This window comes from Hydra vulgaris, chromosome 01, assembly GCF_038396675.1.
Source record: "Hydra vulgaris chromosome 01, alternate assembly HydraT2T_AEP".
NCBI classification, from domain to species: Eukaryota; Metazoa; Cnidaria; class Hydrozoa; order Anthoathecata; family Hydridae; genus Hydra; species Hydra vulgaris.
The window spans coordinates 10,135,001-10,153,694 of record NC_088920.1 but is presented as its reverse complement, the minus strand read 5'-3'; the positions used below and the strand labels follow the sequence as shown (position 1 = coordinate 10,153,694).

Sequence of the window (18,694 nt, the reverse complement as noted above, 5' to 3'; positions counted from 1 at the left end):
TTATACACAATCGTAACACTTTCAAAAAAGTGTTTTGTTTAAATGGTTGTTTTCAAAAGGAAATATTTAAAATAATGATACAAGAATGAAACATCTGCGCTTATGATATATGATGCTTATAGCATGATAATAATTGCATATTTAACCGATACTTTTTAACTTTACCTTTATCGACTTCTAACAACTTTGCTGAAGTATTTGAAAGACGAATGAAAACAAAAAAGAAAGCTATTTGAATAATTTTTTGATATTTAAAAACAAAGTTTAAGATTAATTATTTTACTAATGTATTTAAGCCAGTAATTGAAGAGTGTTTTCTAACAGTGGCGTAGCAAGGAATTTTGCACCTGGGGCCGAAAATAAAAGTTGCCCCCATTTATTCCCAAGTCTTGCGTTTTCCAGTAATATATAACATATTTTAAATATATATATATATATATATATATATATATATATATATATATATATATATATATTTGAATGTAGACATCATGTATAAGAGTATGTAAGTTATAATTTTATCAATATCAATAAACACGATTTTCTCTCGATACTAAATTTCTTTTTTAAAAGAAGTTTTTACTGGATTGTTGTGACCATTGTCTTAAGCTTAAAAACTTTCTTTTTTTTTTTTTTTTTAAAACGGCAGTTCTATTCCATGTCAAGGTATGGTTTCCTCTTTTTTTGACGTAAGTGCGCCATAAATGGTGCACTTATGGTATGGTTTCATCTTTTTGGGCAAAATTTTGTTGACACAAGTTGTCCCTCGTCTAAATTGATACGATTTTGTTGAGGGGCACATTGGTGATACTCTATTTCAAGTGCCTTAAGAACTTTTCTATCAAAATTTTTAGCATCAACTTTTAGAGTTCTGCAACTGTCCCAGTTAATTTGTTGTGTACAATTTCTCACGCGTGTGGTTAATGCAGATCGTTCTGTTTTATTTCCTATTGTACTGTTTTTGTGTTGTTGCATGCGTGTTTTTATTTGTCTTTTTGTTTCACCTATATGCTTTTTGCTACAATGAAATTTAATAAGGTAGACCTCTGGTTGGCTGCTCATTTGTAGTTTGGATTTATTTCTTGATGTAAATATTGCCTCTAGGTTCAAGTTTGATTTAAACGCCGTTTTATAATCTGCCATCCTAAACACCTTACGTAATTTGAGAGACAAAATTGGTACCCAAGGTAATGAAATCGTTGGATACGTACTGATGATGTTTCTAATGTTTTTAGTAGCTACTAGTGATTTTTTGTTCTTTCTTTTTATTTCTTTTATAATTTTTATGTAATTGGACTGTTTGCAGCCCTTTTTGACAAATACTTGAATAAGGAATTTCAGTTCATTTTCTATATGTTTCTGATTGGATAAATTAAATGCTCTATGTACGAAATCCTTGAATATTCCATTTAAAATTTGTAGGTCATGGTTTGATGTTGCCTTAACTTGAATGTTATTAATTGCATTTTTTCTGTGTATTTTAAATTCATATTTACCATTTTTGTCATTTATTATGCGTAATTCTAGAAAATTTAGTGTTTTTTTGTCATTTTCAAATATAATAGTATATTGTATTTTTTGATGCTGTTGTTTAAGCATTGTCTTAAATTGATCAGCCTTGACAATGTCAGGGACTCTAGCATGACGGTTATTTACGTATCTACAAAATGACTTTAAATCAATAAGTGCGTTGTTTTCCAGCACTGTATTAAGTGCTCTTTTTTCCGAAAACGATACCAATTTGATAAAGGAATAGACTCTGTCACAATCCCTCATGATAAAGCAATAAAAAAGATTCGAGAACGAATTGGGGCAACTAAAATTATCAATGAGGATCCAACACAAAATTACGAAATGAAAATTAATGTCCAACTATGAAAATTAAATAAAAAAGGTTGGTTCATAAAAGATGAATATCAGCAAATTTATCCCAGTGATCCGATACCACCTCGTATGTATGGTGTAGTGAAGGCACGTATGCCTAAACAATTTTACCCAATGCGAATTGTAATATTGAATTATTGTTATCTACAATAGGCACACCAAACTACTGAATCTCAAATTACTTAGTAAAACTAATACAACCAATAATCAATGAAATCCCAACTCGATTAAAAAATTCGCAACAATTCGTAACCAAAGCAAATTCGTGGGACATATCCAGTGACGAAATTCAGGTATCATTGGATGTTATAAACTTATACCAGTCAATTCCTCTTAAAGAAGCGACTGAAGTAGAGATAAGTTCATTTAAGGTCAGCGATAATTTTAAAAAAGCGACTAAATTTAATATGAAATACAAATTCTGATAGAACAATGTTTATTCCGACTATACTTTTAATGGAACAATGAAGTAAATGAACTTAAAATTTCAGCTTCGATAGGTCTTTTGTGTATGGTACTTTTAGCTGAATCTTTTCTTCAACATTTTGAAAAAAGAGCAGTTAATACAGCGCTGGAAAACAACCCACTTATTGATTTAAAGTTATTTTGTAGATACGTAGATAACAGTCATGCTAGAGTCCCTAACAATGCCCAGGCTGATCAATTTAAGACAATACTTAAACAACAGCATACAAAAATACAATATATTATCGAATTTGAAAATGACAAAAAAACACTAAATTTTCTTGACATACGCATAATAGAAAACAAAAATGATAAATATGAATTTAAAATACACAGAAAAAATCCAATTACTAACATTCAAGATAAAGCAACATCAAACCATGACCCACAAATTTTAAATGGAATATTCAAGGATTTTGTAGGCAAAGATATAAATCGGTCTTTAAATTAAACCTGAACCTAGAGGCAATATTAACATCAAGAATTAAATCTGGACTACAAATGAACAGCCACCCAGGGGTCTACCTTATTAAATGTCATTGTAGCAAAAGTATATAGGTGAAACAAAAAGACAAATAAAAACACGCATGCAACAACACAAAAACAGTACAATAGGAAATAAAACAGAACGATCTGCATTCCATTCCATTTATTAACCAAAAAATTTAAAATTAAAAATTTTTTATAATTTTAAAAAATTAGGTTAGGTGTCACTCATATAGTTAAAAACTAGTCATTGGATTGACACCTACAAACAAAATACACCTACAAACAATTACACCTACAAAAAATGACACCTACAAACAAAATAAACCAAAAAACTTAACAGTAATATTATTAAATGAAAACAAGTGTAAATTAAATTAATTTTAAAAAAGCAATGATTAAACTATAATAAATTAAATAAAAAGATAAAAAAATATGAAAACACTCAAGTAATAACAACAATAAAAATCATTAGCAACAACAGCACAAATAATAACAAGCTTTACGCAAACGAAAAGGCAAACACAAAAACTACATAACGAAAAGGCAAAAACCTCTAGAAAATAAAATAAATTATATTTGTTACTCTTGGTGGGTACAGAAAAGCGTAGAAAATCTTTATTGAATTAATTTTGTTTTAAGTTTTTTTTTATTTTTCGAACATTTTTCAAACTTCTTTTCTTTTAAGTTGTTACTTCGCTTTTAATTGATGGTTTTTGATTTGTTTTATTAAATCTATTTGTTCGTTTAATAGGAGAGTTCGTGAGGCACTTGAAATACAGTACCACCAATATGCTCCTCAACAAAAAGGTATCAATTTAGACAAGAGACAATTTGTGTCAACAAAATTTTGGACACCAATATGGCGCACTTACGTCGAAAAAAGATGAAGCCATACCTTGACATAAAATAGAACAGCCTTTTTAAAAATAAGATCGAAAAAAATAAGAAAATTTATGCTGAAGACGCTGGTCGCAACAATCCAGCAAAAATTTCATTTAAAGAAGAAATTTAGTATCGAGAGGAACTCGTGTTTATTGATGCTCATAAAATAATATATATATATATATATATATATATATATATATATATATATATATATATATATATATATATATATATATATATATATTTATATATATATATATATATATATATATATATATATATATATATATATATATATATATATATATATATATATATATATATATTTTTAAACAACTTTAAAAAGTATTCTACACAATAGAGTGCTCAATGTTCTTAAAAGAACAGAGCAATTATATATTAGTAGAAAATCACTTAACAAAAATATTTTTCATTTAACACTGTGTTTCATTAACAAAGATTCATTAGAAATGCATTTCTGATGAATCTTTGTTGATGAAACACAGTGTTAAATGGAAAAAATCTTTTTTAAGAGATTTTCTACTAATATATATATATATATATATATATATATATATATATATATATATATATATATATATATATATATATATATATATATATATATATATATATATATATATATTTATACTTTTTTCACACAGTTAATATATATATATATATATATATATATATATATATATATATATACTTTGTAAAAGAATGTATATAAATTTATATATATATATATATATATATATATATATATATATATACATGTATATATATATATATATATATATATATATATATATATATATATATATATATATATATATATATATATATACAAATATATATATATATATATGTATATATAAATATATTTATATATATATATATATATATATATATATATATATATACATATATATATATATATCTATATATATGTATATATATATATATATACATGTTTATATATATATATATATATATATATATATATATATATATATATATATATATATATATATGTATATATATATATATATATGTATATATATATATATATATATATATATATATATATATATATATATATATAAAATGTGTAAATAAAACAAATTACAAAGTTGCGCTATACTGTAGTTATATTTAAAACTAGACTTAGATATGTATATTTAGGAATTATGTTTTCTGAAATTTTAATTTTTTATCCTGATTTAAGTTTTCATATTTATATCCTATATAATTCCTTTATATCATCTAAAACTGATTATTTCACGGAACAATAGTTAAGCTGGAGAATGATTATTTCAAAATTTACTTTATTATCTAATAAACGGATAAATAGGTTTATTTTATTTTGGTTTATATACACACTAAAAAAAAGCTGTAGAAATTTTTACCTTAGGGTAGGATATATACTCTTAGTGAGGTATAATTTTCTAACTTTTAGGGTAGAACATTATACTAAAAACAATTATTTGTCATACAATTTTCTAACTTAAAGGTATAATTTTTTACCTTATAAGGTAGAAAATTATACCTTACTAAGGGTATATCACATATCCTACCTTAACTAAAAATTTCTACCTTTATTTTTTAGTGTGTACTTTGATATCTCCGGAACTTTAAAAGAGTGTTTATATCGTTTTTTTTATTCTTGGATACATTAAAAAAAGACTTAAGTGCATTTCTTCCAATTTTATCAAGTCTTTGCATTGTCAACTATTTTCACGAAGTTCCAGACCATGCATTAGCGTTAGAACTGCTACAGACTTATATGATTGGATAATTGATAATGGATGTATGAATCCGATACCTTATTAAACCAGAGTTTGAGCTTTGGAAATTTGATACCCAATTGGTATTATTTGATTTATTTAGTGAGATAAAATCGGATTTTTCTGTATCCCACATGAATCCCATATGTTAAGTTTTTTCATTTGGTATTATTTGATGGTCGTCAGGGTTATCTTGCAATTAGTTACTTGTTGTTTTACGGGGAGCAAAAGTTCCGTTTTGACAGCATTGAGTTTTATGCCGTTTAAGTTTTTGTAATCATTACACGTTGCTATAAGCCTTTCAAGACCAGAGTAGAGCTTAGCATAATGAAGTCGTTAGCATAAGCAACAAGACCTGTTAAGTTTCCATATACAGAAGTACCAACAAAGTTATCATTTTTTATAGTTTTAAGTAATTTTTTGATACATATGTTATACAAGTTGGGCGACAAAATCGATCCTTGTCTTACACCTTGCCAAAGAGTATTTCTTAACGCAAATAGTATATGAAGTATTTATATTCACATTAAAAAATGTACATTATTGTATAAAATTATTTATATTAAAAAGTTTTCATTTACACATATATAATTTATATTTCCGCATAAACTTGTTTATATTTCCGCATAATTTAATTTATATTTCCACATGACCCTCTCAATCGCTACTGTTTTTTTTAATAATAGAATTAATTTAGTTCTGCTGTATATAATTTTATATTAACCGTGTAAAAGACTTTATAAAAATTTCATGAAGTTGTTATATGCAACAGCATTAGTTTTATAACAAAGTAACAAAAAGTATACTTTAATTAACAATTTAATTAGTTAAGCAAAATTTAAAATATTGAGGATAATCATCACATATTCCAAATTTATCAATTGATATTATTCCCACCCTCTGACCTTAACTCATCATCATTGTGCATGGGTAAATAAAGATTACGATAGAAATCACTCAGGTTATTGTGACGAACCAATAAATAAGAATTGAGTTTCCTGGCCCTTTAATTCACTAACAGGAATATTCAAAGTGTAAAATGTTATATTAACCTTATATTAATCTTATAATAACCTTATATTAATCTTATTTTAATCATATATTAACCTTATGATAACCTTATATTAATCTTATATTAACCTTATATTAACCTTATATTAACTTTATACTCTTTATAATAACTTTATATTAACCTTATATTAATCTTAAATTATTCTTATATTAACCTTATATTAACCTTATATTAATCTTAACATTTTTATTTCTGTTATTTATGTTATATGCAAATGCAACCTTATCACAAATGCTTACTTAAATATCATCTCTATGATCACCATGTAAGATAACTTGTTGATCTAAATAACATTATTTCAGCAAGGTATAATTAAGTTTCACTTTGGTTGATGTAGTTTCTAAATGCTGCTTTAGAATGACAGTTGAAATATCATTTAAAGAAAAAATAGATAAATTTGTGTGGTCCATGCTTTCCTTGAAACCATGTGAATAAACTATTGGTAAAGGAATTTCGCTTAAACAATAATTTCACAGAGTGTTTGTATTTAACAGAGTATGTCTCAATTCAATGAGTAAGAGATCCTGTCTGGTGTAACATCATAAAAATGATATAAAGCAGTAAAAACAATAATAAGTGACATTCATGGGTATGTTAATACAAACAGAGTTCAATATTGCTTTTGTAACATACTATAAATACTATTAAAAAGCTGTTTGCAGCATTTTATTCGTGTAAGATTTTGAATTGAGATATAGATTTAAGTTTTTAATTGTAGATATATTGAGAAATATTTTGGTGTTTCAGTGGATATACATTCTAAATAAATATGCATTTTAAACATGTTTCTGTGAACCATAGAAAAAGTTGCAAACTTTTTTGTGCTTCGTTAAAATGATTATGTTTTGCAACAGATAATGGCGAGCGGGGTCAACTTTGAAGGATAATAGACGTTTTTTGCAATTACTTTTAAAATTTGAATAACATACTTTCTCTTGATTTTTCAGAAGTTTTTATCTTTAGTCTCTATGGTTTTTTATTGGTCAGTCTAATTCAAGAAACGCTGATTGCTCAGTCTAATTCAGGAAACGCTGATTGCTCAGTCAAATTCAAGAAACGCAGATTGCTCAGTCTAATTCAAGAAACGCAGATTGCATCGCAAACTTTGTATTATAAAACTTAAGTAAATATTTAAATTGTTTGCAAAAAGCTCATTTAATTAAGTTTCTAACTGAGGTCAAAATTAATCAGCAAATATTTAAAACCTTACTCTATAATATTTTTATGATTTATTTACGAAATTGTTTTACACTAGATTTTTGAATGAAGTTTTCAATTGCAAAATTTATAATTGATCAATTTCAATAGGAGTTCAATTTATAAAAGTTTATTTGTGTTTAAACAAAATTTGTTTTCATAATATCTTATTAATGAGCGGCTGCGTCGCAGTGGTTAGAGTGTTTGGCTTAAAAGCAAGAGACCCGGTGTTAAAAGCGAGTTCTGAGCTCATTTTGTACCATCGGTAAAGAAGAGGCTGTAAACTTCCCAGTTAAATGCTCTTAAGAGACACCCGTAGAACTTTTTGGGCACCTAAAACAGAAATAAAAATGTAAAAAGTAAATCAATATATAAAGTTAAAACAATCTAATACTTTAAACTTTGTTGAAACAACTTTTTACTTTACATGGTTGAACTTAAATCAATTTTATTAACAAATTTCAATGTCTTGCGTTTTATTTTGTAAAAATAAAATTTAATATTATTACATTTATGCATTTATTTTATTTTAACATCTTTTGCATTTTCTGATAATAATTAATTCTATGTAACATTTTGTTCAACTCTAGTTTGATATATCTTGTTAATATGTATATATGTTTGTAATGTATATAATATATTTTTTTATTTATTTTATTTTTATTATTATCATTTTTTTTTTAAATTTTTTAATTAAAATTTAGTTCTTATTTAGAATGTCGACGTTATCAATATGATCAAAACTTATTTATTGAATGTTTTTATGAAAGTCAATCATCAATTACTGATAAAATAAAATTTATCGATGAACAAAAGTGGAGGTTTTCGATTGACGATGGAAAAACTTCTTACAAAACTTCTTGTGACTTTTATTTCATAAATGATTTAATAAAATCTGGAAGAAAGTTATTGTCATTATATGTTTATAAAAGCATTTTAAATGATGACGAAAAAAATCTTTTAATTCTATGTTCGACTAATGTTAGCATTGTCAGCTTTCGTTGTCCAATTAAATTAAAAGGATTAAAACCGAAAGCTACGATTGAAAAGTTAGAGATATGGATTTCAAGTCACTTAATAACAAAGGAGGAATTTAAAGAAAACTTTCTTCCGTGGATAAATCTTTGTGAAAATTTAAATCTTGAACTTCCAAGTATTAGTTTTATGAAAGATCTTTATAATTGGATTCAATTGGCAAACATTAAGAAGTTGTGGATCAAGTACCAAAGCACAGATAATTGTTTAGTATACTTTGACAAGCTCGATGAATTAAGAATTTTTGTAACAAAATAAAAAAAATGTAAAAAAAGAAACGCAATAACAATAAAACAATAAATAAAAATATTGAATGTTATATTTTATGATTAATTATTTATTAATTTTTAATTAATTATATATGTATATATATATATATATATATATATATATATATATATATATATATATATATATATATATATATATATATATATATTTGATTACACTCTTGAAAAAGTTTCGTTAAAATTTGCATGAGCTGCTTAGGCTATTATTTAAGTCTGAAACTGTAGGCAAAACAACTGAAAAATTGATCGTTGCGTTCTGCAGAGGCGTAGAAAGAATTTTTTGGTGTTCGAGATAGGTAACTTCCAGACATGGAGCAAACTCCAAACATTTATTTGTTTATACATATGTCAAATAATGAGGGTTTGCAAAAAATTGCGATTATTAGAGGCTGGGAACAAAAAAGCCCCAAAATTTTCGCCCCACCTGCCCCAAACGTGAGAGCAACAAGTTGATGAAGTATATTTTGTGCTATTCTTAACTAGACTTATATTCATTGATAAATTTTATATTTCATTTTAAAATATTTTAGCGTTCAAAAATTATGACCATATAAAGTTTAAACCTCCCTCAATTTGAGGGGGTTGCAAATTATATATGGTAATAATTTTTAAACGCTAATAGATAATACTATGAAACTTAAAAATTTTCGATGAATATAAGTCTAGTTAAAAATAGTACAAAATATACTTCATCAACTTGTTGCTCTTACGTTTGGGGCAGGGGGGGCGAAAATTTTAGGGTTTTTTTGTTCCCAGCCTCTAATAATTGCAATTTTTTGCAAACCCTCATTATTTGAGATAAGTATAAACATATAAATGTTTGGAGTTTGCTCCATGTCTGGAAGTTATCTATCTCGAACACCAAAAAATTATTTCTACGCCTCTGGCGTTCTGGTGATAAATTTTGCCTGAACAGTTCAGGTAAGGATACTGACGAAGATCCATTTTTGAAAACAAACTCTATTTTGTTTCATTGTATTCGAATAAAAATGTTCAAGCTATAAGCTTCAATCTGTCAGCAGAAAAGGTGAATTTAATATTATTATATACTTTTTGTTAAGTATGCATATTTGTTGTTAACTTTACCCCAAAGATTTTTCAACTGTTGCTATTTATATAAATCACTTGAGAAAAGTTCACCTTTTATTTGAAATGCCAAATTTGTTGTAATGTCGGTGGTTGAATATGATTGTTTATTACATAGAATATTATTAATAAATATATTTAAAAAATGCCAGTTTTGTAGTTACTATTGATTGAAGATTTAAATCAGTTATGTAAGTTCAGTAGCACCTGATTCTAGAGGTAAAAGTGAAATATACAAAAGATGTGTGGCAAAAATTTAAGTTGTTGCCTCACCTAATGTTGATGAGTATGACATAACACATGAGCTGAATAAGAACTCTAACTCCTATCTACTTGGTTTTGAAACAAATTGATTAGAAAGACAATTGAATAAACGCGGCGGAGGAACTCTGATTTACATAAAACAAAACATTGCGCATAACATCAGAAACGATTTGCGCGTTTCTGATGGCGATAAAAAAAATCATTACAATTGAAATTTTAAACAGTAAAAGCGAAAAGTTAAAAGGTAAAGGCATTCTACTGAGTTGTTGTTATAGACCACCTGGTGGTGCGTCAGAAAACTTAAGCTTATACTTAAAGTACAAATTTCTCATAAAGGTAACAAAAAAAAAGTAAAAAAAATTTGTAATTGGCGATTTAAATATGGATTGCTTACGATATAGCGAAAACAAAAAAAACTAAAAAACTTTATGATGAAATATTTGTATCAGGAGCAATACCACTTATCAACCGGCCTATTCAAATAACAGAAAACTCAACCACCCTAATAGACAGTATTTTAACAACAGATGTATACGACAATGATATGCGAAAAGGCATTATAAAATCAGATATATGAGACCTTTTTACTATTTTTCTTGTAATCAACGCAATTTCAACTTCTAACACTAATAAAAGTGAAACTATAAAAAAACGTATTTTTAGCAAAAAAAATTTAGAAACGTGTAAATATCAATTATAATAGTGAATATATAAATGTAATCTATAATAAGTTCTTTAATACATTCTTCTCGGTGTACGATGCAAACTTTTCCGTCTCCGTCACCTTGAAACCAAAAACTTTAAATAGTCCTTGGATTACCAAGTGTCTTCAAAAATTAAACAAAAATTGTATATAAAATATTTAAAAACAAAATCTCATGCTAATTTACGCATATATAAAAACTACAAAACTCTTTTGGAAAAATTCGAAAAGCCTGAAAAAAAATTTTTACTCTAATCTAATTGCCAAATATAAAACTCAGAACAAATATGGAAATTATTCAAAGAAATAACGAGGAAACAGACAACCTGTTCAAATTTCCTTCTGAAAATGATTAAAATAAACAATGTATGTGTTTATGAACCGAATGTAAGAGGAAAAGAGTTTAATAAATACTTTACTGATATCGGAAGTAGACTGGCTAATAGGATTATTTCTACAAATTTTTCTTTTAATGATTTTTCAACAACTTTAAATAATTTACTTTTTCCCCATGACTTATTCCTAGAATTATCACTTGAAGAGTTTAAAAGAACTTTCAAATCTCTAAAAACAAACAAAGCAATCGGTGCGGATGGAATAAACGGAAACATAATCATAGATTGCTATGAAAGATATTCTATTTGAAGATTTCAAAACATTTATACTGCAAGGAGTTTTCCCTGATCTATTAAAAATTGCATAAGTTATCCCGATTTATAAAGATGGAGAAAAATAAAAAAAAATAAAAAATGCTCGCATGTGTTTTTTCTAAAGCCAATTTTTTTTATGCGGTCCTTATATAACCGCATAAAAAAAATGTTTTTAATATTGTTTCTTATAACAAAACACTTATAACAATAATAAATGTTTTTTATATTGTTCTAAGTTTTAAACGATTTTTTTTTATGCGTTTTCTTTTATGCGATCCCTATCTACCGCACAAAAAGAGGTTTGAGTATATCCACAAAAGTTACAAAAAGTATTAGAATCCTCTTTAAGGCCAAAAATTATTTAAATAAAAATAGCTTAAAACAACTATACTACTCATTTATTCATAGCTATATAAACTGTTGCCTGGGGAAGTACAGCAAAAAGTAAGTTGCAACGTCTTTACCGCCATCAGAAACATGCAATGCGAATAATATTTTTTAACAACACAGGTATGTCAGCATTAACTCACGCAATAGACATAAAGAAATCTTTAGCAAAACCAGCGAAAGAAGTAATTGTAAATGAATTGGAATTTTTTTTTAAAGTTTAGGTATTTACTAATCCAAATTGTTGGAGAAAACCTAGGTCTATACTCTATATTAGAATACATAGAAAATTTTGGAACTGTATCATTTCTATTTGATATGTGTATGATATCAAAAGTTGACCTGCAACAAGTTTTTAGAGAAGACAAACAACCTCTGAGAGCAGATAATTCTTAAATTTAGAAAATGTTCTAAGGGGAAATTTCTAATAAGAATTGAGGAACTAAACGGTTTAGTTATTTAACTGAATTGCCATATATAGATCGATCATAGGCAGATTATTACGTCTATGATCGATCACTGAGGAATAATCTGAGAAGTGATGGAGTTAAAGAAAACGAAGGGGAAAGCTGGGAAAACAACGAAATAAAGGTAAACAAAATTTTTGAAAACTATTTAGGCCATAAAATTTCACTTAAACTAAGAACAATAATCATAAAATTATCAGACTTTAAGGATAAAGTCGTCATTTTAAAAAAGACTACTAACCATAAAGTTAAAAATATCTATATAAATGAAGATTTTTACGCAGAGACTTATAAAAAAATAGGAAGAGTCTAAGAGAACAGATAAATAATTTAATATTTAACTTATATTTAATTAAAAATAATTTAATATTTAACTTATATTTAAATATATATATTTAATTATATTCATTATTAACATATAATTTAACATATGATTATTATTATTATACAACATTGTTCGTATACAACATTATATGACGAAAAGGCAGGAAAGTTTTCAAGCTTTTCACATTATAAATTGATAATACGCATTTGGGTTTCAAAGAAAAGTAATAATTTAATATCCTAGTATTTTAATTTTATTAATTATCATATTTTCGTGATTACGAAATTATTTTATTATTTTTCTTTTCAAAATGGATAACAACTTTTTATTTGATTTTAATACGGAGAATAACAGCTTTGATGACTATTTCAATAATAATTTTTCAATTTTAAATGTAAACATTCGAAGTATTAATAAAAATTTTGATAATCTAAAATTATTATTGCAAAATCTAAACAACGATTTTAAAATAAATAGTCTCACGAAAACGTGATTAAAAATGAAAATAATTTAGTTATGAATTAAATAACTACGTTTCATTTCACCAACCTCGTAAACCCAGGTTGTTGGTGGTATAAGTGTCTTTATTTACAAACCTATTAACATTATTTTTCGTTATGACCTCAATGTTAACGAAACAGATTGTGAGTCGTTATGCATTGAAATAACAAATAAAGCAACCAAAAATATTATCATTATATCTATTTATAGAAACCCAGTTGGAAATTTAAAAACCTTTTTAAAAAATTTTTAAGCAACACTAACCTAACAAAGAAACATGTGTACCTAACTGGTGACTATAATAAAAACTTGTTAAATCAGGCTTCAACTTTAAATGTTTAATGCTTTTTAAATACCCTTACTCAACATGACATAGTTCCAACAATAAACAAATCAACCAGAATAACTAACACTTCATCGACCTTGCTAGATAATATATTTACTAATAATATTTATTAGTGCCTCTTAGAATCTGGTGTAATCAAAACTGACGTAAAAGATCATTTCCAATATTCTTAATTACAAATAGTAAAACTGATAATCATTCTGCCTTAAAATCTATAATCCAAACGCGACGGATCAATGAAATCTCCTTGTTGTACTTTCGAAATCTCTTACCATAAAAAATTGATTGGAATCTTATATTACAATCACAAGATGCAAATAAGGCGTGTGAACTTTTTTGGCGCAGTTTTGTAAATACTATGAATTGGCATTTCCAATAAAAAAAATAGTTATAAATTCTTACTCACTTTTAAACCCTTGGATAACCTAAGGTTTACTTAAAACATCTAAGGTTTATTTAAAATATTTTAGGTTTACTTAAAACATCTAAGGTTTATTTAAAACATTAGGGTTTACTTAAAGCATCAAAGAGGAAACAAAAACTTTATGAAAAATATTTAAAACATAAATCATATAAAAATGAAATAAATTACAAAAATTATAAAAACTTGTTTGAAAAAAGAAAGAAACGCTCAAAAAACGTTTATTATGTTAACTAAGATGTTAGAAAAAACCCAAGAAAATACACAAAAAACTTGGAATGCAGATAATTGATAAAAATAGATTTGCGAACAATAATTTGCTACAAAAACTCTAAAATGATGGGGAAATGATCAGTTATAAAGAAACCATAGCTAAAAAGCCCAACGACTATTTCGTTGAAGTTAGCCCAAAGTTATCTGATAAAATTCCAAAAACACCACATATTTCGAATCCTATATAAAACCAACCAATATATCTATGAAAGAAGTTAATTTAAATATAAGTGAGTTGCGTAATACGTTCAATAGTCTGAAAAATGAGAAATCTGTTGGCATTGATCAAATTGTTTACAAATGACATATATTGAGAAACTATTAATGGAATATAATTCCTTGATTAAAGAATTTTATTCTGAGAAAAAGCTTCTTTATAAGCATCATAGAATAATTCATAATAGAACTATTACAAAACAAAGTTGTTCTGCCCTTATGATTGTTATAAGGTATGAAGCCAAGCATAACTTTTTAAAATGATTAGTTCATATTGTTTGCAACTTTTAGAACATTTCTTTTTAAAGTGCAAAGAGACATCAAATTGCTCAAGCCTTAACTTGGATAACTCATACTCCCAAAATATCCATTGTTAATGTAAAAAATGGTGCAGTGTTTTTAGTTTTAGAATTAGAGAGGGGAAAATCTTATTAATTCCTTTATTGGTAAAGAAAGTGAAGCTTTAACTTTTGATTGTGTTACCTTATTGATTCAGAAATACAGGTCATGTGACACAATTCTTTAAAATAAATTAATATATATGATTTTAATAGTGATTGTGAGCTAAGCTCTGCTCACATTGACCATATTTTTGTTCCTTGAGAAGTTGTGTATTTTTTTGCAACAAAAGGTATATACATATATATATATATATATATATATATATATATATATATATATATATATATATATATATATAAATATATATATATATATATATATATATATATATATATATATATATTTATATTTATATATATATATATATATATATATAATATATATATATATATGTATATATATATATATATATATATATATATATATATATACATATACATATACATATATAAATAAATTTATATATATATATATATATATATATATATATATATATATATATATATATATATATATATATATATATATATGTATATATATATATATATATATATATATATATATATATATATATATATATATATATATATATATATATATATGTATATATATATATATATATATTTATATATATGTATATATATATATATATATATATATATATATATACATATATATATATATATATATATATATATATATATATATATATATATATATATATATTATATATATATATATATATATATATATATATATATATATATATATATATATATATATATATATATATATATATACTGAGTTCACTATTGCAGTTAATCATGTTTCACTCAATCAGACAAGTTCTATAAGAACTTTGATTCCCTTTTCAGATTCAACACATTCATGTGAATTCATGTTAACATTATGGTATACAAATTTAGAAACAGGTTGATTTTAAAGTTTGTTCATTTCTAAACATTCTATGCATAGTTAGAAGATTCTTTTGAATACTTTTTTATAATAATAAGATAATATAAAGAAATGAACAGAATAATTAAATGTTTAGTTAGTAAATCATAGTAAGTAACCAGGTAAAAAAAAAATTTATTTAAACATTTTTTAAATACTGTGATTTTTAAATTATTAAGTGTTCACTTTAGGTACCCATCAAGAGCTACAAAAATAAATATTGTTATGTCAATTATTAAATTAAATTTTTCTAAATTGCACTCTGATGGACCTTTAGGATATGTCTGTTATTAACTTTGTCATCTTACAATAATAATTTTTTGCTTTTTAAACAATTTTACCCTTAATTAACAATAGACATATAAAGAAGCCACTGAAAGCAAATGGTGTCCATGCCCAAACTACTCGAAAACGAAAATATTTTTCACCAACAACTTTTGATGCCTAATAAAACTCATATATACAACTAATGAGGCTTATTATTTTTCTCAGCTCCTTTTTCAAACTAAGAACAAAACATTAGTGAGTTGATATTTAAAAACATTCAGTATGATCATAAACAGTTTGTAATAGAAAAAACTAGAGCATCACAAAGAAACTGGATTTTGCGATCAAAACCACCTTTTCATGCTTTATTCAGAAATTTTCCCCATTTAATAATTTAGGATTTGATGTAAACAGTACTGTCTTTTACGTTTGTAGCGTATATCCTTATATGTTGCATTACTGCTATTGCAGTATTAATATGGTAAAATTGAATTTTTGTTTGAGAAACATTTAATGATTCTTTGTTATCATTATATTAGTTTCCGAGAGAGTTTACAACTTTATGTTATATCTACAGCTCCTCATATTATTATTTGGGCTCGTAGAAAGACAAACCCAATGGCAACGCAACGACTTTTTAAACTTGACAGCAAATACCTTTAAATCGTCTTTTTTTGTTAATTACTGTTTTTATATTTTATAACTTTCATAAACTATTTAAAACTATTTTTTTAATTCTAATATGTATTGTTTGAGTTTTTGAATGTTTTCAAAAATCAAAGATCGAAATATGGAATTTGCGTTTCACTTGCTTCATTTTTCAAGTGACTCCTAGAAATGGAATCAACTACAAGTGAAGTTTCATCTCCCTTTATTCGAATCTTTTTGGCAAGTTTTTTTACTTTTTAAGTTTAATATTTTTAGCTAATTGATATGTGCTATAAACTAGGTCAATATTGATACCATATCGTGACTGATATTGAATATGCGCCAGAGTGTGAACATGTTTTACATATTTTATAACGTGTAGTTATAGGTGTTCATGAAGATTTGCCGTTTTCAAAAGGTGGCAGAGATCTGTAATCGTTTTAAATAAAAATTTAAAGAGTGGATAAACTTTTAAAAAATTTTATTTTAATGGATACCACTGTATTTTTATTTTGTAATTTATACTAAATATGTGATGTGTACGTATAAATGGCAAGGTGTGCCTATATGGCTACTTTAGACATATTGGTATAAACAATATAATAACAGTTACAAAGTAACTGTTTAGAAATTTCATTTAATGAATTATAGTTTTTATAGTATAAAGCATTTCTATATAAGCAAATTCTTATGTTACAGCTTATGTTTCATGTCGTGATTTAATCACTATGTTGAAAAAATCAAAACTTAACAAAAAAAAAAAGGTTTTATAAAAACTCCTTGTTTTACCACCTCCATTTTTTTAAAAACTTTTTTTTAGTTAAGTTTTGATAGCGTAGTTTTTCAATTATTTCCCATCATTTTTGATATGTTAACTCTAATTGTAATAATATTTGTAACTTATTTTAAATTATTTTTAAAATCTTTACTAAAATATACTTGTACATTTTTTTTTCAAATTGATATTTTTGTTAATGCAAAGAATTTGGGAAAAAAAAATTATTTTGATTATCTTAAATTATATTTAAATATTCTTCGAACTTTATCATATGTTTGAAATAATTTTTTTTAAACAAAGAATATAATATATAAATAAATATATTATATATATATATATATATATATATATATATATATATATATATATATATATATATATATATATATATATATATATATATATACATATATATATATATATATATATATATATATATATATATATATATATATATATCTATATATATATATATATATATATATATATATATATATATATATATATATATATATATATATATATTTATATATATATTAGTATTAAATATATACATATATATATATATTAGTATTAAATATATACATATATATATATATTAGTATTAAATATATACATATATATATATATATATATATATATATATATATATATATATATATATATATATATATATATATATATAGATATATATATATATATATATATATATATATTAAATCTCCAAAAACACTCTCATTATAGGCAACTTCTAATATATTTAATCCTTTTAAAAAAACTCATGTTTCGATGAAAAACCTGAATATTTAACTTACACTTTTTGAAGCTTTTTAAAACAAGTTCATGGAAAAATACCTGAAAGTTCGTATTATTTACAAAACCTTTTTTAAGAGTATATA

At 24.6% G+C, this 18,694-nt stretch overlaps 1 protein-coding gene across 4 annotated transcripts in view; it reads left to right on the top strand.

The window, feature by feature from the left end:
- LOC136075096 (uncharacterized) overlaps window positions 1–9,124 on the top strand; it is a 97,748-nt gene extending 88,624 nt beyond the window's left edge. For 2 of the 4 annotated variants that reach the window (XM_065787354.1, XM_065787355.1), the window contains one exon: window positions 8,498–9,124. In XM_065787354.1, coding sequence (XP_065643426.1) covers window positions 8,498–9,075 — 578 coding nt within the window. In that variant the 3' untranslated portion in view covers window positions 9,076–9,124. Of the gene's footprint in view, window positions 1–8,486 lie in introns of all 4 variants that reach the window. The other 2 variants (XM_065787356.1, XM_065787357.1) reach the window with 1 other exon arrangement.
- Window positions 9,125–18,694: the final 9,570 nt, after the last annotated feature.